The sequence below is a fragment of the Haliotis asinina genome, chromosome 9, assembly GCF_037392515.1.
Source record: "Haliotis asinina isolate JCU_RB_2024 chromosome 9, JCU_Hal_asi_v2, whole genome shotgun sequence".
NCBI classification, from domain to species: Eukaryota; Metazoa; Mollusca; class Gastropoda; order Lepetellida; family Haliotidae; genus Haliotis; species Haliotis asinina.
The window spans coordinates 57,800,145-57,824,841 of NC_090288.1; the positions used below are offsets into that span (position 1 = coordinate 57,800,145).

General features: G+C 37.4%; 1 protein-coding gene across 1 annotated transcript; it reads right to left on the reverse strand.

Moving 5' to 3' along the window:
- Positions 1–1,310: 1,310 nt before the first annotated feature.
- LOC137295890 (centrosomal protein of 41 kDa-like) lies at positions 1,311–23,400 on the reverse strand. The gene is made up of 12 exons (XM_067827455.1): positions 23,311–23,400; positions 23,131–23,194; positions 19,870–19,917; positions 11,757–11,818; positions 11,044–11,092; positions 10,662–10,791; positions 10,112–10,251; positions 8,958–9,025; positions 8,027–8,141; positions 6,838–7,008; positions 4,915–5,028; positions 1,311–4,307 (listed from the first exon to the last, which is right to left on the reverse strand). The coding sequence occupies exons 1-11, from the start codon at positions 23,389–23,391 to the stop codon at positions 4,919–4,921; spliced, it is 1,038 nt and encodes a 345-aa protein (XP_067683556.1). The 5' UTR covers positions 23,392–23,400; the 3' UTR covers positions 1,311–4,307; positions 4,915–4,918.
- Between the last annotated feature and the right edge of the window lie 1,297 nt (positions 23,401–24,697).

Genomic DNA, 24,697 nt, shown 5'->3' on the forward strand with positions numbered 1-24,697 from the left:
GTATGTTTAAAATGTGTGAAAGGAAGCTACCATCCTATGATGAAATTGATATATTACTATGATAAACTGCAGAATTCCTCAGTTGTGAATCTATATGGATGTTTCTGTAGAAATAGAAAATGTCTGAAGACTGATGTGCCTTCAGTTTCATCACACTGGCAGTCAGTACTGTAATTGAGGGCCTTGTCTAACACATGGAGGGCACACAACTGCAGGAAATGTCAATGTAACTCAAGGCTGACCTTCTAATTCCACTAAGCAAACATGAGACACAGTTTCAGCCAGCAAGCTATTTCAGTTTCTTATTACCTGCTTGTTTTGGGAGGAAAGCAACAAGGCATTACTGATGTGAATTCTGCGTACTACAAAGTCCATCTGAAATGATAAGTGACTTTACTGAAAGGTAAGACTACAGAATACTGGATACCTTCTGCCATCTTGGAAAGCAAGCGAGTTTAATTTTGGCTAGGGTTAGGATTAGGATTAGGATTAGGATTAGGATTAGGTTTAGGTTTAGGGTAAGGGTAAGGGTAAGGGTAAGGGTAAGGGTAAGGGTAAGGGAAAGGGTTAGCGTGGCATGACACTAAACAACATGGCAGGTAGGTTTCTGGTATTCTGTTGGTGTACCTTACTAAAATATCACAATGTAATAATATAAACATTAGAAGAAGCTTCCACTGGAGATACTTAGATACTGCTACAACGAAGCTGTATCACAATGCTTTACACAAGTCATTGTCCCCATGACATCAGTCAAAGGACACCACATTGTTATCTGCCGCCGAAGCTGGTTAGCTTATCATTTACAAATATGCAAGTCTGCAAAGCTATGTCAATGGAAGGAGAGATAACAATACATGGATGAACAACTTCTTTATGTCCTTGAGCAGGATGATTTCATGAAGGTTCTAACAATGCTATCAAGCAGGCATGATCAAGTTTGTTAGACCCTACACCAACACCTCCTCCCACAGCAATGCAGAAGTTGTTCATCTGTATATTGTTAGCCTACCTTTCTGCCCCAACTTCTAAATGCCTCTCAAAGTAGTTAATGCTTATGGACAATTCTAGTGCCAAACATACATTACAGCATTCAGAATATGGTAATAATTACAGTCAGACAAAAGACCTGTGACCATCTGGACTGGTCTCCTGCAACTAATGCTTGTCCTAAGAAGTGACTAGCAGACTTGGGTGATCAGGCTTGTGGTCATACTCATATCAAACACTACAGCTACCCTTCAGAGCACCTTCCAACTGACCCAAGACAACCAACAAGCATATGACCAAACACACAACAAGGGTTTGAATATTTTGAGATAACGTTTTATTTAACCATTAGTGACCATAGTTGTTAGTTGACATTAATTGCTGGTGAAAACACAAATTCTTGGTAGATGTTCATATATCACAGATGACTGGGTGAAACAGAACAGCCATTTTGCCAAAAGCTAACACAGAAGGTGAAAAAGATACCAGCTGATGTTCTGATTCCATTTCAAAACACCCACTAGTGGAACATCTACATAAAATGAACATACTTTTAAATATTTTATACAGATGAGGCATGTTTGATGCATTGACATACATGGTGCTCAATGTGACTTGAGATCATTAAATCAACAGACATTGTACCAATTAAAATTAAAGAATCCAAACAAAAACACTGAAAACAATGCAAGGTAAATAAACAGAATACTGGTATTTCAAATCTTAAGCCACACTTAAAAAGTCATATTGTTTAAATGAAAGAGTGGGTACTAGAAATGGACTTCACACATTTTTCAGTGAATTGAACACGGTCATCAGCCTGTCAAAAGAACACCTTAATTCCTAGGCTACCCTCACCACCCCTATTGTTTACATATTTCATATCACATATTCAAATTTTTTGTATTATATTTAGTACGACATGTTTTCTTGAGTGATGTTTCCAGTTTGAAGAAGAGGAGTTTGTGCTGGGATAATAAGTCTCCATTTGCCGTATTTCATGAATCGATAAAAATATCACAAAATGACAAGAAACAATGGAAATGTAACACTACATAAATTCACACTGTCCACAAAAAAACATCTTCAACAGACCATATCTTTTCTTGATCTAAATCATATGGATATATCTTTTGGATAAACCACTATAAAGCTGCAGAAACAAGATCATCTTGTGTATCTGTTCTCAGAACAACCTCCAAATTTCACAATGATAAGCATGTATCTGTGATCTTTTTCAACACCTGGGTACTTCTGGTTTGACTGTAAAGAGAATTTCATGGTCATTGACAAAAACACATATTCCACAAACAGTACATGCATGCCTATTCCACTTGTCATTATGATTCACTATTCCAGAAACTTTTCCTGTTACACTGGGCATTGCTATATACATAGAAGATAGTGAGGACCCGGTACTTGCCCATGGTTTCGGCGGAACTATGGTTCCATTAATGACAAGGAACAATGATGCAGGTAAACTTGCCCTCACACAGGAACTTACCCCAAGATCACCATTTAATAACCGTTCAATAAATGTGAATGAAGAATTTACTTCAAGGTGTTAAAATACATACAAAAACTTTTTCCATAATAAACATACTTCCAGCAATGACACAACGTGTATTGAATCTACCACTTCTAACAAAATCATAAAATGCTATATCCCATTGAAAATCCTTTGAAAAACACTCAATAAATTTCACACTGAAGTAAAACTTAAAGAAATATACTAAAAGGTAAAAAAGAGGTTAAGTTATCAGAGTTTCTAGCTGCATTCTATTAGCCCTAGACCGTGATTATTAAAGGGTAATATTTTCTTTAACTTTTACACGAAGGTGTTTTGTAATGTCACAATATCAAACAAATGACACAAATACCTTCAGAAATGTTCAGTAACCATATCTGTTATTCTAAAATAAACAATACTGGAATCAGTGTCATAAATAAACCATACCTGAATTATTCAGAACTAGATTGACTAAATATTCATAAATGCTCAATCTGAGAACAAATGAAAATCAATCCGAATTACATGTCTTTCAAACAATATTCAATAAATAAACATTCACTCATACATTCACACAATGCTGCAAACCATTAATACATTCACCTTCAATGTAAAAGAGAAGCACAGAAATCATCACAAAGTGATCAAACAAGTTGTATGGCCAAATATATTCATGTTAAAATCATCAAGTTGAAGAAATTAATATATCTATTTTAAGCAGGATTATAGAAACCTTGGTATCAATGAAAAACAAAGCCAACAGTAAGTCCCACTTTCTTTCAATGGGATGTTTTGATTTACAAGTAAGATAAAAATGTCCAAAAATATATTGTTATTTCACTTATACTGAGTTTGTACATTTGTTCCTTTATGTCTGGTTTATGTGTACATCCACAACAAATTAACAGAGAGAGAATGACAATTATGGACGAGCATTGACATATCCATGGCCAGGCTAGGTTCAGCATGACTATCATTCTCGTTGCTATGTAATTTGGACAGAATACCATCACCTTAGAAATGAAAGCCATATGATAAGCTTCAGAGCTGAAAAATATTGTAGAAACATGATGCCTATAGAGGTAAATGTGAATGTCATTCTAGAGACCATATAATATTATATGGTCTCTGGTCATTCTGATTGATGTATTTAACATTGATGGCCTTACATTTGCTCTTTGATGAAATGGGTAATGACAGACAACATAGATGTTGTTGTTGTTGTTGTAAAAACATGTTAGACATTTGATGAAACTAACTCACTTATTCACTGATCACCAATGCTCAACAAAATGTAAAAAATACACTGGGTGACAGATGTTGCTGTGCATTCACAAAGGGAGATAACTATGGCACCCAAAGTTCTACTTGGTAAAGTTACATACCATACAACATAGTACAGTCAGTTGGGTCAGTTGTGTTGTGTCAAAATATATACAAGTTATTATGGGATTCCCATCAAGAAACAATCAAATGAAAGCTTAACTAAATTTCTTTAAGTACATGACCATTAATATACAAGCTTGAACTGACACATTGTCCTTAAACAATCTCAATATGATTATTATACAATTGACTATCATGGCAACCAGGCCATGCACCACAGTGATACTATCAGACCAGTCTCTTTGATTCCCACGGCATCTCAGACCTGGATGGGTAGGATGTGTAGGATAGGTATGATGGGTATTGTGATGGGCAACAAGTCAATGTTGCTCACCACAGACGTCTCCTTGACCACAGAGATGACGAGAGTGAGACTGAATGTCATTGGACGGATGTAATGCAATTCCTTTAAGTGAGATTTCTGGAAAGACAATGAGGTCAAGTATAGTTCCCATAATATTTAAAATTAATGGTCAGGACTAAAAGAGACTAAACTTGCACCAGTTAGCAAAGGACAATTTAAACACAAGCTGTTTAAAATGTCATAGTGTCTGCTGACATGAATTTCATGACGTCTGTCAGCCTGCCAGTTACCAGTGTCAACCATGGCAGATAGGCATAGGGCCTCCCCTTTAGACAAAAGAGGTGGTCCTCAAATTTGAAAACAATACAACCAATAGTTTTCAAAGTATTAGTAGAACAAAAATGTCTTCACATAGATGGATGGACAGATTTCCTTGCTTTAAAAGGTAAAATGTATAATCATTGGGGCAGACACCAATTCAAACCCATAATCTCGGCAGTGACAATAAGTATTTAACACTTTCCTAATCTTTAACAAGATCTACTGTGAAGCGAATATGGTTTCATATGCCATCGATATTTCAGTCATACTGTAGTTTGAAACACCAGAAATGGGCTTCATACATTTAGCCAAACTGGGAATTTAACCTCCGTCTTCCTAAAGACAGGCCAGCACCTTAACCATGAAGCTACCTTACCACTAAGAACAGTAGTGTGATCAATACCTTATTATGGCTTGAAGGTTGGTCTGTGGTCCAAGTTGGAACGAGATGTGAGGTTGGACTTTGTGGATTGTTGGGACATTGTCCGTGCAGTCGTACTGGCGCGGGAGAGCCGACCTGGAAGACAGCATTAACAGTTACATCAATGACATAAAATGAAAACAGTATGTCTTATATATCTTCTTTACATGTTAACTTAAACATAAAAGAATCATTATGGACAGTACACTTCCTGTCTGAGAATGATTACAACCTGAAATGAAAGTTGGTGAACAGCTTAAAGAGCTAAATATTAGGCCAAGTTTTACCAAGGGAAATCTGTAGGTTCATGACAATTAATTCAGATTCAACAGTGTTTTGCTCTACTTGCTTATAGTGAAAGACTCAAACCATGAAACTACCCCAAAAACACAAATGGCTAGGATAGGACAAAAATGGCTAAACCAAATCATCGTTTATTAAACCACTGGCTAAACCAATTCATGGTTTATTAAACCACTGGCTAAACCAAATCCCCTAAAAGGCAAGATGAAGATTGAGAGGATCTTTGTTCACATGCAGGGATGCTGATACCAAGCCTCTACTTGGACATGCTCATATACTTCCACAATAAATATACATACAGAACAAGTTTGAGGATAATTTGCTACCTTCAGATATTAGAAGTATTACATACATTAACAATGAGGTGAGACCACCATATTGGTTTCAGTCCATCTTTAACTGTCTGTGTCCATCATTCTGAACGACTGAAGAGACATTGAGCTTCTACAACACATCCTTGGATTCTTAAGACCATGGCGTATAAAGTATAAAAGAATTAACTTTTCCACTCAAATTTCACAAAGATGCCAACCTCATGCACAAACTGTAATTAATTGTTTGTCTGATTAGCTGGGTCAAAACTTACATTCAAACTTAAGGCAGTGGTCAAAAGTTATGAGATGGCAAGTAAGCAATTACATGCTTTTTGAGGATTTGTAACCAACTAAAGAGCACAACAACAATATGAAATACTTTTTCTTGAAAGCCATGAGAAAGAGGATTATGTATATATAAGAGGATTTAACTGGCCTTATCAGTGTAAGATATGTTATAATTAGTAATACACTTTCTACTGATCAACTGATTCTATTTTAGGTTGGTCCCCCAATCTGGGATTCGAACCCATACCCTGAGAGCCAGGCATCTACTCGCCAGCACACAAAGTCAGCTGACCAGTGTGTCTGGCTTTGGGAAAAAGAAACTTTTACAACCTGCAGAATACAAGGTTCATGCATGATAATCTATTCAGAGAAATGATGATCGAGACACCTCTTTATTTATGACTGTCATATAACCACCATGCTTGGGGATTTTATGGGACTCTTTAATTACCCAATGCCATGTTCAAACCCAATCGAGTTGGTTCCACAGTGATTGAATTAATTGGGGTAAAACGGTCCATCTCACGTACATGTTGCATCTCAGACTGATAATAGATATAATTACCAATAATTTAGTTACCGTAAATATAACTAAATTCATGCAAATATACAGGAATATATACCAGCTCCTCTGTGTAGGCTCTGAAGTCATGCAGTAGTAAATACTAGACATACAATTAGCATGCAACTCTAAACAGTAAAGTCATATTGGTTTACTTGATGCATCATCATCTTTACCTTTCCCTGGAAATAATGGAAACAAAAAATTGTTAACAGAAGTACCCCTCAGATAAATGAAAAATAAATATGATACTATATATAAAGTATGTCCTTAGGCAAAACTACTTTGTGTCTCTGTTGAAGGTGATGAGATCTTGTGGAGCCACCTGCAATATTGTGGCTGTGGAATATAAATTAAAATCAGCTACACAAGGATGGGGAACTGGAGTTAATGTCTCTTGTATTCCTTAGAAGGATGTAAAAGAGTTTATATACTCACTTCCTACACTTTGGTCCTTGAGGGCACTATCCAAGTATATTGACAATTTGTCGATATCGTCACTACTAAAGTGTTTCTGATCTGCTGGCTCTATCTTCTTGGGTTTCTTTTCTGTTGTCAGCATCCCTGTGATCAAACCCTCAGGGCACTTCTTGTAAGCAACATTGAGCCCTGAAATGAGTAGAGAGAATTGCAATAAAATTGCTAGAACATAGGACAGAATTCATCGTCATCAGTACTTATCCATGTTCCTCAATCACCTGTGATACTGTACTGCAAGCACAGCTATTGCTAACCCATCGACCGAGACATGGTTTCCATTAAGTAAGTGGGGTGCTGGAAAAAAGGGATGACATGATTTTCAAACCTTCATGATTTAGGTATGTTTCTCTGGGTAAAGTATCAGTATTTAATAATGCACAAACATGTAAAATAGCATGACAATATACAATAATAAAAGGTTTTCGAAAAAAGTCTGGTTTTCATGACCACTATTAGCAACTGGACACTCTACTCCCAAAACTGGACATGGGTGAGTGGCTTTTCGCAATTGGGAACTGATGACATGTGCCAACCAAGTCAGCGAGCCTGACCACCCGATCCCGTCGCATCTTTCGACAAGCACAGTCACCTTTTATGGCAAGCATGGGTTGCCAAAGGCCTATTCTATTCTTCTATCCCGGATCTTCCATGGTCTGAAACTGGTTGAACTATAGATGTCATTGTGTTGTTAAATATTTCCTCACCCCAATAAGCCTAACTTTCATGACCACTATTAGCAACTGGACACTCCTTAACTCCAAAAGCAAACGCTTTAACCACTTGGCTACCCCACCGGACCAGCTGGCATGGAGACAACAAGTACACTACTTCCTGTCTTTAAGCTTGCCATGGCTGGAACTACAAGACTTTTAGAGCAGATGCTCTGTCCACTAGACCACAGGCTTAGACCTCATGTCATTGGAGATCTCATGTCATTGTCTAACTGGATAGACATGATATTTCACCAGCACTACATAACATAACAAATGAACATACAGAAAGGTCATGGTTTGTAGCTGTGTTAAAAATCCTGTGGAGTACTGACAAATTTATTAAATCCCACATCTTGGAACTACTGTCAGTGATTTAATACCATAGGTATCATTTCTCAACTGCAGTCTTCTTTGTTACTGAACAAATGCCTCACCTCCAGACAACAGAAAGAGGTTGTCATAGCCCCTCTGCACTAGAGTTGTTGCTGCGTCGTGGGCAATTCTCTCATCTTCATCGTATATTATAATGATCTTCCCTGTCTGGTTCCGCTGAGAAGCAGGTTAAGGAGATATTGTACCAAATTTTGCATTCAGGTATTTTCATGCTGAAATAGCTTCCTGCCCTTATACAGAATCAGCATTTATAGAATGGGATGACCCCAAACAGAGTTATCTTCCTTTTTCACTCTCCCTGTGTTAAGACAGGTGTTATATTTCTGGGTAGATTTTTTGTTGATAATAAAGCAAAACAGCTGCACATAAAACAATTTCTTGTATGTTGGAAACATCTATGATTCTGACTTAACTTAAACATTAATCTAAGAAATAATTAGACCAAAACGACAAAATGACTTGTCTTGTTCTAACTGAAAAGCTGATATGAATAGCAAAGTTTGCTACAAAATATGGATCCAATGAAAATAGTGAGTTTAGGTTTATGGGGTCCCAATGAAAAGCTGTTCCACTGGTAATGATGTTACCAATGGTGTAAAGAATGAGGACAGGTTTAACATCAGCATCAACATCCTACTCCAATAGTAACCATGGTAAATAGCACATGACACCAAGATTAGTAAACAGCAGAAATCGTCTCTGGCAAATATATAACATGAAGTAAGGACAATTACAAATAATGGTTTGCTCAACACAGAACTCCATCTGTGTAACAATCACACTATGCAGTGACTGACATAATCATGACAATCAGCAATTCTCCATGTGTTACAATAACCAAGTCTCCAAGCATGACCAGTTACAACTTAAAGCTAGTAGAAGACGCTCAACTCCATAGAGACTACAATAATGACATCATGACAACCTGTGCCAAACAGGAAGATTCAACACATGAACTACAGAAAAGGATACATAAGATAGAAGATCATTACTTTCATAGTTCACTGATCGAGACAACCTTGCACGAGGAAAATTCTTTGCTGCAAAGGGAAAAAGAAAAATAAACAAATGTGATACATGTACAAAAAGCACTTCCAAATATTTGATTACTGCAGTAATTCTGCCTTATTAGGCTCCATTGCCTCCTCATTCTTGAGACCCGTGAAGGTCCCGGGGTAGAATAGGCCTTCAGCAACCCATGCTTGCCATAAAAGGCGACTATGCTTGTCGTAAGAGGCGACTAACGGGATCGGGTGGTCAGGCTCGCTGACTTGGTTGACGCATGTCATCGGTTCCCAATTGCGCAGATCGATGCTCATGTTGTTGATCACTGGATTGTCTAAACTCACTAAACTCACTAAACTAAACTCACTCACTCACTCACTCCTCATTCTTGAAATGAAACTGGATGAGCAAGTGAGTTTAGTTTTACACCGCACTCAGCAATATGCTAGTTATATTGCGGCTGTCTGTAAATGCTCGAGTCTGGAACAGACAATCCAGTTATCAACAGCATGAGCATTGACCTGTGCAATTGGGAAGCGATGACATGTGCCAACCAAGTCAGCAAGCCTGACCACCCAATCCCATTAGTCGCCTTTCATGGCAAGCATGGGCTGCCGGAGGCCTATTCTACCCTGGACCTTCACAATTGAAATTGGATGAAATATTGATGTTATCGTTGTCATATTAAGTATTTCCTCTCCCCATTAGAGAATGGCTGAATTAGTAACAGGTTTTATTGCAAGTGTAAGCATTTGCCTTAACATGTCAACAATTTCACAAACATACAAGTCAAATAAATATACTTTCACATGAATAACACAATTTAACGACAAAGTATATTGACAAATCTCAACATTAACACATGTGATGTTTCCTTATAGAGAGTTAGATATGATATGACATGTGAGAAGCCATGTACCTGTAATCATGGACATAACTACCTGTAACGATTTGACAGATTGTTTATGTATAAAGTATGTAACAGTTTGTGTGCAAGATTGTTGCCTTGTAATGATTAGAAACTCTCTATCCTAACTGTTTACTAAAAAAACATTTGGAATATTGTTTACATGTATGAAGCATGTGACTGTTTACCTGTAACAAAGTGGGAAAATATTTACCTGTAATGATGTGACACTTATGGTATGCGTCTTCATCTCTGATATCCAACAACAAATATGGACACATGTCATCTACAAACAGTTTTTGTGGTGGGGGAGGGGGTTTGTCCATATCAATCTCCCCTACTCCTCGTATCACGCTGAAACACACAAATATATGTGACCAACTGAGCATGTCACTTGTGTCCATTGCAAGAATGATGAAGTTCACAGTCACAGAAAACTCACTGTTCCTACTGGAACACTGACACAAATCACAAGAAACAAAGTAATGTAGCATGAGATTTGGTGTTCCAACCTGAGTTGCCTATCAAATATGGATACGGCTTGTTTGCACAAGATGATCTAGTTGTGACATCACAATGTAACACTTTCTATTGTAAGGTAGACATGGATATTACAAGGGCGATAACTAGCACTTTCTGTGGTCAGTATACCAAGGGAGATAACTAACACTGTTGTAAGACAGACCAGTATACTGAGGAAGATAAGCTGAACACATTGTTGCAAAAGGGATTATCTTATAGCAAGGGAGACAACTAGAACTCACTGTTGTAAAGTAGATCTGTTAGTCTCTGCTCCTTCTCTAGGTGAAGTAGGAGGAGATTCCTCACCATCGCAGATCTTCTGTACCTCTTGATCAGCCGTACTTGGCCGATCACCATCTCCAAGGTCACCATCTGTGAAAATACACACATTGTTTAATGGCAGCTTCAATAAGATTTACAGATTAAAAAATTGGCATTTTGACAGCAATGTCAATGAGGTCTCATCTGTGAAATATGAGCCTTTGGCAAAAACTGAATTAACAAGCAATAATTTTACAAAGAATTAATCCCACTCGCAATATAACATGAATAAGTTGTGAGTACAACATGACAAATACTACATAACCACTTGGCTATGCTGTACAGCCTATACCCAATACTTACCGAAAGACCTGCTGGTTTCAGCAGTTTCTAGCTTTGATATTTGTATAATCTGAAAAAGAAAACAAAAGCAACAAATTTTCAAACCATCAACCACATGACACTTCATGTATTACAGTGCTGTGTACAACAGATGGGCCACATGGGTGAATCCAGAATGGGGTGTACACTCCCCATTTTGCCCAGCGAGTTTATTACATGACCATTGAAACTCTCATGAAACAGGTGAAAATGAACTGTGACACACACGCACACATGCACCCATGCATGCATGCATGCATGCACACACACCGTTACATGGCAACAACAGGTATACCTCGTAAGATAGTCACACAAATAAACATATCTACTGACACCCTCAGACTCACATATAGATGCATGAAAATGATCAAGGCATAAAACAATGTCACTTCATGAATGAAAGATTCGATTCTTGAACAGTGAGGTGAAATGGGTTCTGAGTGAGTAAGTGGAGCTTTGTTTGTTCTGAGTACTAATACTACATGGAAACGTAACAATTATGTTTCAAACACACATAACAGACTACAGGACTATAAATACAACTGGTAATTTTGTCACAATATTTCAGCAAAAAGTTTGACAGCAACTTGAAATCTGGCACGAAACAGGTACCCTAATTATGGCTGGCAGGTGCAAAAAGTGGTGGTAATTCCCCTTTATTCTTCAAGGTAGAGTCATATACAAGGGAAACTCACCAGCTGTATCAGGGTCGAGATTTTCATCCGTTTGAAGATCTCATCCTTCTTGAATTTGTAATCTGAAAGAAGGCAGGAACTATGTGAAAACAAGAAGCATAATGTCAAAAATATATTTGTATAAATGTACCTCTGCTACACATAAATTCAACAATTTTCAGTAAAACATAAACCCTAATGATCCTTACCTAAATGAACAGGTTTTCCACTCATGCGCAAAATTACCACAGTGTAATGTTGCCTTTCTTCAGAAAACTCCAAATTAAAGCGTCTCCGAATCATTTTGCTTCAATATTCACACATACAAAGTATTTAAATCAAATTCATAAACCCAAAGAGGGAGAAAATCCAGTCATCCTCTGTGACACAAGCAATTTCACTGTGGTGTCCATGCACACACAAAATTTACATATATCACATTACCATTCAATTTCATCATGAGGCATAATAAAGGTAGTGAAAAGTTGTCGAAGTTGATTTCACTTATTTCCAGCATTGATAGTAATCTCAAAGGCATGGATACTGTCACCTCATACAGAACTACTTTTACATTAAACAAAAAAACCTCCTTTGATTACTCTCAAATCTATAGAAGTACAGGAAAAAGTTAAACCTGAACAGGGCCTCATGTATATGTCTGTAATTGACAAGTGGTTGTGGTAAAGATTTACAAAGTGATTACCCACCCCCTAACAACCATTCTAAGGGAATACTCGTAACATGTCACTTTCACTACCCAGCGTCACGGATCAATGGAGACATTCAGATGAACAACTCTCTCTACCTATATACTACTGCACCCTTCATTGGTTGACCTCTCCATATTCCCAGAAGAAGTCAGAGTCAGCACTGACACAGAATGGAATCCACAATCCTTCTAGATTGACTGATATCGAAAGCTATCAATGATCTTCACATGTGACATATATTCACGTAACTGACATACGACATTGTAGTAGAAATTGAAAGGCAAGTGATAGGTTATCAAACGTCTGTACTGAATTCATAATTTGTATTTATGGTCTCACTGCATACATTTGAATAATCTCATGGCTCCCTGAAGTAGCATGCACCTGCCTGAAGTTTTGTTGGATCTAAAAAAATTAGCAGTCAGAAGTGTTCCATAGAGAAAATGCATTAAGTGAGCATTTGTCCATGATAAAGCAAGTACAATCATGACAATACACTTTTCCCAGTGATCATATTGATTGATATTCATTATTCACTAGTGGAAAATACATTCTTTGACACATAATTCCTTTACTAACTGCTTAAAAACACTACTACTGACCATAGCAACGTAAGAAACCATGTGCAAGATGTATGAATGAAACATTGGAGTGAATGGTCTTACTTAGCATGTAGTTGCAAATGTTTTGTTCAGCTTGTCACTAATGCAAGGAATATTAGCCACTGGGTTAAAGGGGAAAAATCAAAGACAGATGTCTATTCATATCTGGTTCATACTGGTTGACCCCATGTTCCTGTTTATTTGACCATGAGTACCTAGTCTGCCAGAGCTGTCTATAGCCCAGATGACTATTCAGCAGAGATTATTTCATTATTGTTAAAACAGAAACTTGAAAGTAAGTAAACCATCTAAGCACTAACAGTTCTAAGTCCTAACCTTAGTCAAAGGTAACCTTAGTGCAACGTTAAAGAATGGGAGTTTAAGTTAACCTTAGTAAAGCTTGCTTTGTGACAGGAGCCCCAGGTTAGGACCTTATGTTGCCTTACCTTACCACATGTAATGTCATATTGCTCACTTGAATATAACACTCACCTTAACATTAACTGGTAAGTGGATTGTTTTCTACATGTCAAAAGTCACATACAATATAAAAATGATACTACACATAAAACACCTGTGTCGTATGGTCCTGTCAGGTTTTAGTCCATGATGGTATCATCCTCATCTCAGGTGGTTTGTCACAAGTCTATGTTAATCCCATGACTGATATATTAAATCATTTACACATAGCATTAGTATGGTTTGATTAGATCAAACATTGGACATCAACGTTTACTGCCACCACGGTACATTCGTTGGATGGTGAGACTCAATAAGCCTTCAGGTGATATATGCTAACAGCAGAAGGTGTCCTTTCCCCTAATCCACAAGTGTTGAAGAATACTATACATGTAGCTGTAATTACTTGCTGCAGACATTTATGATCATTGGGTGTGTTACTGGATGATCTTGACAGAGATAAGTAAACACAAGATCACGTGTAGTTGTGACGTTTGTTAAAAGCCTGATAAATAATAGATTTGCATCTCCACGGACAACAGATAACTCCCAACTCTCAATAATTCAGGAGACCGTGACACACCACATTCCTGGTTCCAGCATCCTGCTTCAAACATCAATACACAACATCCAAGTCTTGTCAGCTTATGATTATTACCAGCTCTTTAAACTGCAAGTTTCACAATGATCATGATAATCAATCACTTCAGTCTCAATGATCCAAGAGACCCATTACATTATCCAGTGTCCAACTAAGTATGACAAGATTGCCTCCAGTTCTTGCCTGGAATTAATATACAAATGCTCTGGGATCCTTTCGTGTATGGCTGGACATGGACTCAGGTGGATTCGAATATAATCAAAATTATTGTAGAAAAAATTGCATACGTTGATGACTGTCTTCAGTGATGGAGTTGTCTAACATGTAATGACAATTAAGGTGAAAATAATAAATTCCCAGATTTCTTGCATAATTTGATCCGTGTCTACCACAAAGCTGTTAACAGCTGACATAGGTCGGTGTGATATTGATGGTCAGCAGATCATTTCTAGGACATTGCCAGATTAACTCACATTTTCCACAATCCAATTAATTTATAAGAAGGGGGTAATTATTGTGAGAACAATTTATTGTACTCCCCATCACAGTATTGACTGAGCCCCTCTAACCAATCTATCCATGGTCGATATAAGTTCTAACATTACATCACTGACAACTAGGTGTTTTCCATATTTGTAAGTTTCACTACTGCCAACAAACAATTTATTTGGGGCATATTTCTGTGAAAACAATACATTATAAAACATTCTCCACTATCACCACTTTTACATGGCCTGAGTAATGAGTTCACATGAAACTCTCTGTGTGAAGGGCCCACATTGCATGATCAGAGCGTGGTATAGCATGTCAGGTCAAGGGGTAGAGTATCCACAGCTATGAAGTCATGTGTAATGGTCTACATGTACTGTAATAAATTCCTGCTTGCCATGGTTAAATAATCATCTGTGACACCAAGTAAAAATCATGAGCAATAAATATGACAGTGACAAATGATTACTGAATGATAGCGACCAATTATTACTTGATGACAGTAACAACACATTACTGAACAATGTGAATATTAGTAAACGATAGCAACAGTATATGTGTTAAATTATAGAGAAATCCAATCCTGAAAAAAATGACAGTATATTACCACAACACACTAATATTAGATTAAACAAACTTCAAAACCTTCTTCAGAATTTGCCTTCTCTCAAAATAAAAGCCATTCACGGATATGTATCTCAACTCAACAATCATTTGATGATATTCTATAAAAATATAAAGATATTCATAATGTTTGTCACAACATTTCATATATAATCATTATGATGCAAAACATTGTTTCAAAGATACTGACATAACTGCAACTGTGTCATCCATATGATATAGCAAGGGCTGGTGATCCTGGTTACCCAGTGATTGAAACACAACAAAGGATCTAAGTCTTTGATAAAAGCCCACACTAAAAACACATCATGTGAAAATACTGATAGCATTGTACTAACCATGCAGAATTTGGTAACATTAGCAGTTAGCATTAACGTTGTAAAATTCTGTTTTGTTTGGTAAAAGTTTACATAACAACAATGATCTCCTGAAAAAATAGATGACTGAAGCCAAGTTTTGGTCTGTATATGTTAATCCAAGTTAAAAAATATCGGAAAATGTCACTACACTATAGTAATTAAGTCAAAGTGGGATAGATTAACTGTAGTAATATGAAAAATAGGTGTTCTTTGATTTCTTTTGAATAGTACACAATAAACAGTCAAGAATTTAAAAAATATGAAAGACTGCCAAATGGAGTAAGCTGACATAATACCTCGTTTTCCAGCATTAATGATATCCGACAACTCCAGACGGTTTTCCTTGAACAACTTAGGTCTTGGTGGAGCAGGACGGGGCGAGTAACATGGACTGAAGTTATGGAATGGCGGAACACTTTTCTTGGGCATCTTGCATCATCACACCACGAACATATCTTGTTCAATCTACATTGTAATTTGTATTCAAACACAGTCCTCAGAAACAACAAGTCTTCAGTCAGCAGCAGATCAGTGATCACTATGGTGGGACTACAATACAAGTGTATCAGGTTCAACTGCCAGATTAATCCTATACCTATTTATTTCAGTGATAGCTGTAGCCCCAGCTGGATACACGCTTGCGTTAACTCAGGTACTTACACCCTAGAGATTTACACATAATACCACGTCAAGGAGTTACAGAGAAAGTGCTCGACAAAAAGTATACTGTTTAAGTTTTTAACATTACTTCAGATCCATAATTGATTCAGGCTGACTGCACCTTGAACTCGGCTTATCTGAATAAGCACATAAGTGATAAGCCTTGCCTTGGTTACATCTGGATATCGGAACCTTGTACAATGGTTCAGAGAAAACAATTGCATTTACTTCCTGAGTGGCAGGCAATGGTATAGAGTTGTATTGTGTAAGTAGCTTTGTAATAGTGAAATAACACTGGATATTCTTCTGAATGATGACTTGCAAGATCATTAGCAAAGAATAGAATGATTATGCTTCATGGTAGTTTCAGCATGTTGAATATTTGATTCAGTAGATAAATATTTATTGATTGTAATTAATTATTGAACAGTGTTCCTATGGATACAAGTGAACAGGAGTTTAAATTGTTTGTTGTTTCAAGCTACAGCCACCAACATCACTTCTATACTATCCTGTAAATAATTGAGTCTGCACCATCACCACCATTTAATAATAACAAATATACATAGCAGTGTCCTCTCTTGTTGGGATTTGATCACACATAATCGGCCTCTGCAACTTACATCATGGTTCTATACATACAGCAGTTTGAGAAATCCACTACTAATCTGATGGATGAGACAAGTAAAATTCTCTTCAGTCTACTAAGTTCAGCTGACCATAACCCACCTGAGGAAACAAGTGCTTAATATAACAACCAATGTCCACCGAATGGTAGGGGTACAAGGATACCATATCAACCAAGTCACAAGCCAACAGAGTGGTAGAGATATATTCTAACCAAGGTCCCTAAGGATGTTACCTGGGTAGTTCCAAAACCCATGCATACAATTACATGTGATTGTCATAACAAGTGTTGTCTGCAGTCATATTTCTGGAACATTGCTAATAGGGGCATAAAATCCACTAACTTGCTCCTTGTTGAACTGGTAGAAAGTTTGTATGCCCAATTCACAGACCATTATTTGCCTGAATGAACTGAACACTTACCTAGATAACCATGTGTACGGCATCTACTGAAGCAGCACTGTTTTCACGTCGCCATGAACATGATGCATTGTCTGTCATGGGCTCTAATAGTGCCAGATGTACTGAAAACTCTCCTGCAAAATGTGCAGGCATTTCTTTGAGTTGGTTGTGATGCTGTTTTGAACAGTACTCCATCAACATTCCGTCATCCTAATATGTGGAACTGGAAATACCAACTTCATGCTGGATGAGATGCTACAACCAATCATTAATGTGTCCTAGAACAGGGAAGGGACATAACTCAAGGGGAAATCCATCATCCACTACTTAACCTCTGCACTAGAAGGAAAATAAGTGAAAGCGGAGAGCTACTGTCAACAACAGTCTAAATCAGGAGTAATCAGGCAGATTTTATGTATGCTTTAGTCAAAATATACAGAAAATATCAAGCAACCATGTATTCCCCGGTCTGATCTATGAAGGGCATATAGAAGTGGAATGTGTGAGAAAAGCAAGATTTATGGATGTCAACTTCTTTACTGTGAATAACACAATGTTTCAGAGAATATGCTTGCTAATTCATCAGGTGTTATTCACAACAAAGAAGCTGACATCCATAAATCTTGCTCTTCTTATTCTCACGTCTGTTAAACTATCATACAGCTTAAAAGTAAAGCAGTGGAATTCTTATCTACATATTCAGGTATCACCTCTGGCTACATCAACTGGTTCCAGTATTGTTACTGATTATTCATGTACAGTGACAAAAATATTGACACCATTCAGCAACATTTCAACATGCTGGGAATAAAAAAGGGTATGTAGCTGTTCAAAATATTCCTATACTCTTCAGTGAAACATGAATGCAACTCCCTCAATACAGTTACTGCAGATCAGAAGAAAGCAAAAATGGCACTGAATGAGTAGGTTGTTGGCAACAAACTTTAGGATAGAATACGTCAACAAAATAGACAAAGCACAGATTGAAAACCTATGCTGTCACACGTTCATGCCATCAAACCATCACATGTCTGTACCCTAACTCACCTCTATACAACCTGCGTTAAGTAAGATTATGTACAGTCCAGCAACCATGATTAACTCTACTGTTGATTATCAATATAATTCTACATTTTTTATGAAAATGATCACTATTATGAATGACACCCCATGTGTGATCATGCATTCAGTCACACAGACAGTCTTCTAACCAGCAAAGATTGGTGTGGGTCAATTCTAACCTAACACTCTAATACAGAGATACATATGCCCAGCTATAAAGACACACCTGTGTCAGTAATCTGTGTACAATTACAAACACTTCGAGTGCTAATTCACCATAAGACACTCCCCTCTAAATCTCCCTGATACAAGCTTATAATGCTTATTAAACTAACCTCCATTTTTGATCATTTGATAATCCATGGAACAGGTGGTGGGTGTATCATTAACTATCCAAACATGAAGATAAATAACTTACAGTGTTCGGCTTAAGCAATCAGACCTAACATGCAGAAAGGAATCTAGAAAAGACATAACAGGCATAAACAGGGTCCTGTCATGACCCTTCAATATATCTACACAACCTATATAAAGCTTGTCTTGAAGATCAAATGCCAGAAGACTTCCAGGTAATAATGAGTTGCCAACTGCTTGAGTCTACGAACAGCCAGCTCTGCATCAGACAATGGAGTAACTGTCATCATGGTTATCGGTCTTAACACTAATAACAGCTGTGATAACATTCATGATATATTTTGGATATAGCTGTCATGTTGATATGAATATCAACAATTCATCACCACTGAAACTATCATGTCCCTTGAGTCAATCCAGTCTTTTCTACCATCTTATGTTCTGGACATGCAGTGACTGGTTAAGTGACTTCAATATCTGTGTACATGACAAACTACCAGAGAACACTGAAACTATTGTTCTCAGATTGGGCAATTGTGCTTTCCTGAAGTTATCTGCATTCGACAATTAGAGTGTCATGGTCTGCTCATTAGAAGTTTCAATAGGCCTAAAGGAATACAGCTTAATCTATTTTCCTCCTTGAGATAGGCAGTGTATAGCCTTGTAGGTAAAACATTGGCTAGGCACATTGAGAAGCATGGATACAATGTGTGAAGCCCATTTCAGGTGTCCCTAACATGCAGCATAAAACCACTCTCTCATATACATTCCCAGTAGCATGAGAGCATTATTGCAGCATTTTACCTGGGTCATGAATTCTTGGTACTACTTGCATTCAAAACGTTTTGGGGCCAAAATTTGAAAGTGTAACAGTCACAGGAGCCTCTTAGAAATACGGATTTTCAATTTCAACTAAAAAAAAATGCTTTTCGCTTACAAAGTCTTTGAAGTGTTCATAATAGGACTTGGTCCTATCTTCATGATTTTGATGCCCTTTTGATGCCCTGGCAGACTGTTGATAGATTTTGTAGTATGAAGACACCCATTGTAGAATAACAGCAGTATTATGTGTACTAATGACATCTGTGACACCATGTGAACCCTGTTTGGGTGCAATGTGCAGTACCTTTCACTGACAATAACCTAGTGATATGACTACTGTTAGCTACAATTTCAGAGACCTACCTGTCTTCATTTCCTCGATTCTTGCCAGGTATTTTGAAACACTGGACCCTGCAAATACAAACATGGCTGTAAATGCTCAACATCCTCTTTAATCAATATTCTAACACTTACTGTGTTCTGAAATACTGTTTAACAACAGCTAAAGTTTACAAAACAATTGTCTACAAACCCACAATGTTGGCAGTGATTACAAGGAAAGGAGGTCACTTATCTTTGACACCACAATTCACAGTGCAGAGTTATGTCCCCTCTTCACACTTGACGTTTTGATCATGGGTTGAAATCCCTGTTCCACATGTTTATGTTTTTAGGTTTGCCAGCACAGTACTTGTGCCTGGAGGTTTCACAGTGCTAATGTCTGAGACCTGCATTGCTTGGCATCGTCACTGTTCCGCTATTTACAAACTGTGGTATTAGCAACATTCCATGAGGTTCTAGCTGGTCTAAAATACTCAAAATCAGGGATGGAAATAACCCACTGCCCAATGTTCCAGTCCAGTGTTTATTTCTGTCAGGTAAACAAATTTGTATATGATGCTGTATCAGTGTTAAGATAACTTCCCAGTGTTAATCATGTGTATTAAAAACAGTCAACAAGGAAATCGCCCTTTATAATGGAAAAATTATCAGTGAAAGTGATTCTACACATGCCACTGTACCAGAGTACACTATCAATCTTAAGTTATTTCCACCCCTGCAAATATTACTTCATTACCTGATAGTGATATGCTCATTCCTGAGGGCAACAAGATTCAAGAAATACAGTTCGTTCTACCACCATGTATAGTGTAATAAAGCACACTTTCGCCCTGAACTATTATATCATTAAAGAACCATGTGCTTTATTACACTATACATGGTGGTAGAACGAACTGTATTTCTTTTCTAAGATGCCGTATTTAATAATTTCTAGGCTTAATTTCAATTAATCTATCGCAGAAAACAAACAACGGTGTCTCTGACTTAAATTAAAAATCCTTGCACAGGGCTAACTGATGCGCTGTTCTTCTGACGTGTCAGCCCCCTTCGGTAAGACAAACGTTAGTAGAAAAACAAATGATGAACAGTTTGGTGAAGGTTTATGTTTGGGTTAAATATCTTGTCTAGATCATTTTAATTACATCTGTCATTCTCTTAAACCATAAAAGGCAAAACCATCTCATTTCTACTACCAATGAAAGTTTAGATCACTACATTCAGCTGAAGCTGATTAGTCAACTAGTCATGCGACATTCCACGATTGCATTGTGGGAAAGTAAACATTGCAAACATGACAGTGTTTCTGTAAAGTTTTGAGTCGAACTATGAGGAATTTTATCCTTCGGAAAACATAAACATAATGTTTCCACTACTGATGTTAGCTGTTTGATGCAACTGCAAACTGAGAAACGGGATGCGACGAAGCAGTTTACTGTGGGAGGCTGTACGAGGCGATGGCAACTGACATCCATTACGACGTTGGTTACATTGTGGTGCAATGCAAAAAAGTTCAATTACAAGGTGGCAGACTGGAATGGAGCAGTGACGTCAACACATTGTGACGTAATGCGAAAAGTGATTATTATCATCTGATAAAGGATTGTCGGCGCCTTTGATCTTTCACCAAAGCATCTTAGAATTATTTATCAAACATCTAAATATTTCACTTTCAGCCTTCAATTGTGAACTTGCAGCATATCAATTTGATAGTTAATTTGAAAACAAGTCAATATTAATTCTCTCACAAATGTGGATCTACTTTACTTGTCAGTTTGATTTATAGCAACTGATAATATCCTTTTTTGCTTTAATGACTGGACATGTCTTTCTGGCATCTGGGCCACCTTTAATGAAACATACTGACCAGTTATTGCCATTTTTACGGGTTTTTTAACAATTTTCTCCATTATTGAAATAAAATCTGCCTGTTTACAGTTACCAAACATGTTTCTCTGAAACCCATCAACAGGAAGTGTGGTAGAGTACTGTAGATTGTGCTTTTCCAACAACTAACAAGACCAATTATTGCCATTTCTGAATTTTCTGTGTTATTAACCTAATTTGACATAAAATTGGTAAGAAAAATTATTGTGTTTCAAACCTTGACATATTAAAGAAATTTCATAATTGGAATTTGTTTAATTTTTTTTAAACAAAGAAATTAAAAAAAACAAAACTCGCTCTCATTGTGAGAGTTGATGGATGCTGATATAAGCTGACAGGAATACGGAGATGAAACCACGGAGTTGAACTCAAAGTTGTGTAAAGATATTTTGAGTAAAGATAAAGGTGAAAATTGACAGTTATATTTTGTCAGTATTGCCTGCATGGTATCTGTCGGGTCCACAAAACAGAGATTGAAATTTGGGTCAATTCCAAGTTAAGTGATTGTGCGTTGGCATTATGGGTATGTTCAGACAAATTAAAATCTGCACTTTTTGTGGACTGAATTATCAAGTCATAGATTCACAACACAGCCAGAATGATTTTAATTCAATTCTCATTGTTTATGAAATTTCATTTCAACAAACTAATGGTCACGTGACACACACCCAAGTGTGTGGGTCTTATCTTCCAAGGGATTCATATTGGTAATGTTTACAACGTAAAATACCCACAGTACTTTTAACTCTTGTAACCTATTGGTTTTGGGATGTGATAATGTGGGTAATATTACAGAAGTACAAGTAAAGCTGTCTGCGCAAGTGCTACAGCCATGTGTTAACGATAATTGGTACATGGGGATAACTGGTTGCTAGCCAGCAGTATTTGTCATTAATTTTAGCTTATGAGAGCTTTAATAGCAAGGACTCATGACATATTAGCAAGACTGCTCAACATGGCAGCTGAATTGCTCTAAATACTAAGATAACTGGTGCTAAGTATGTGGCACAAAGTATGTAGTAAGTGGTCTTTTATCTTCCGAATGTATTTACGGAGCCAACAGCTTTACAATAATAAACATACAAAGTCTGTGAATATCGTGCAGTTTGTGTCCTTTCGAAATCCCTGCTGTCACTAGATAATTCAATTAGTTTTCAAACCAAATAACATAATAACGTATTTTATAAATGGAGAGATCGAGTACCAAGCTGTTCTTCTGTATGCCATTCTCTAAAGATAACAATCTATACTGTTTAGAATAAGTTTCCTGTGGGATCAGTTGAACATGATCCAATACTGAACGCAACTATTAAACTGAGTAATAAAATCATTCTCTATTCTGGCTCCATGTTCAGGTGTTGACACGAGCGCGGACGAAACATGACTTGTCAAACTCACCTGTGTCCACCACCGGTTTGACATGTTTGTACTTGGGATTCTCATGTATCTTTTTGGACAGTGGCTGTAAGAAAAATATAAAATATTGAACAATGATCTATTGTGAGATAAAGCAACAAAAAAGACAAACGACGATAACAGAGTCAAAAACAATCCAAAACTCAAAGGCATCAAACCTACATCAATTTTTTTGGGACGTGCTGAGCTGACCGCCGACATCTTGTTATGGTTCGTAACCCGGCGCGATACCCTTATACGCATGCGATGTAGTGAAACGGCGAGTATTGATTTCCGGACAGTTGGTTACAAATCTGTGCATTCTTAGAAAATGCGGAAAGAATAAATAGAAAACAATGCCTATCGAAAAGTACGAAATAAATAACAAAAGGGGAAAAATGACACAAATCATGCACTGGTTGTCTCATTTTCCTAGTTATGTTTTACAAATAAAATAATGTCGAATATAGCTAATATGCTATAAGTCTAAATAGACTAATGACGTCAGATGTATAATATTGTCAAGGCATCTGCATGGAGGCAGTTTCACAATTTGGAAAATAGTCCATATAAGGGAGGGGGCAGGGGGCTGCGGGTGGAGGTGGAAGTTGGAGGAGGGGTTGGTGTGATGATTTTAAGGGGGTACCCATTACTTTGCACATTAATTTTTCGGGGAGTCATTCACATTCTACATGCAACTCCATAAAAATCATCGTCACCGACAGCCATAAATTATGAATCCTAAATACTTTCCAATATGAGAAGTCAAGAGTTTCCCGGGTTAGAAGTGTGTCAAATTATACTTCTGACTAGGTCGATTCAAGATCAAGAAATTCAGGCACTCCTTGCGCTATAGTTCTTTATACATCTCAGAGCTGAAGATGCATGGCTATACAACATGTAGTGAAATGAGTGGTTGTGATTCAACTTGCTTAGAATCAAACCATGAAGCGGCCACGGTGAACTGACGATGTTTCTATGCCCATGTTAGACGTAATGTCTTTGATGTGACAGTTCGACACATCCCCTTCCCTGACCAACATCGCTTACTGCTAGGTATGAATAATTAAATGATCGCCCAACTGCAGAGCTTTTATTTATCTCTATGGACAAATTCGGAAATACTGTTGATGGCGTGCATCAATAATGCAACGACTCCACTGCGTTAAAATCTACAGTCTGGACTGCACAAATGTTGTGATTCTGAGTTGGAATTGGTCTCCAGTGCGTTCCATTATTGTCTCGACAAAAGGAATCACGTTTCCGAGCCCCCTGACTTAAACTGGTTCATGCATGCATCTCACTCTCATTGCGTAGATCGATGCTCATGTTGTCAATCACTAGAATGGCCGGCACAGACGCAGTTATTACCGCATACAAATAGCTGGAACACCTGAGTGAGTCAGTAAACAACAAACACATATCACCTTGGTAATATATAGATTAACACCTTCACCCACTTAATTCGTAGACCTTGATTTTAGTTTAAGACGGTGTAAATTGTATTTAAATCAAAGCACCGACTTTCGGATAACCCGACTGTTTATCATGCTCAGAACTGCCAGTTGTC

Excerpts from the sequence above, each read along its gene's own strand:
- LOC137295890 (XM_067827455.1), bottom strand. The coding sequence starts at position 23,391 with ATGCGTATAAGGGTATCGCGCCGGGTTACGAACCATAACAAGATGTCG. Across the intron at positions 19,918-23,130 it reads CAAACCGGTGGTGGACACAG|GGTCCAGTGTTTCAAAATAC; the intron begins GTGAGTTTGACA and ends TTGTATTTGCAG. Across the intron at positions 7,009-8,026 it reads CCTCTTTCTGTTGTCTGGAG|GGCTCAATGTTGCTTACAAG; the intron begins GTGAGGCATTTG and ends TACTCATTTCAG.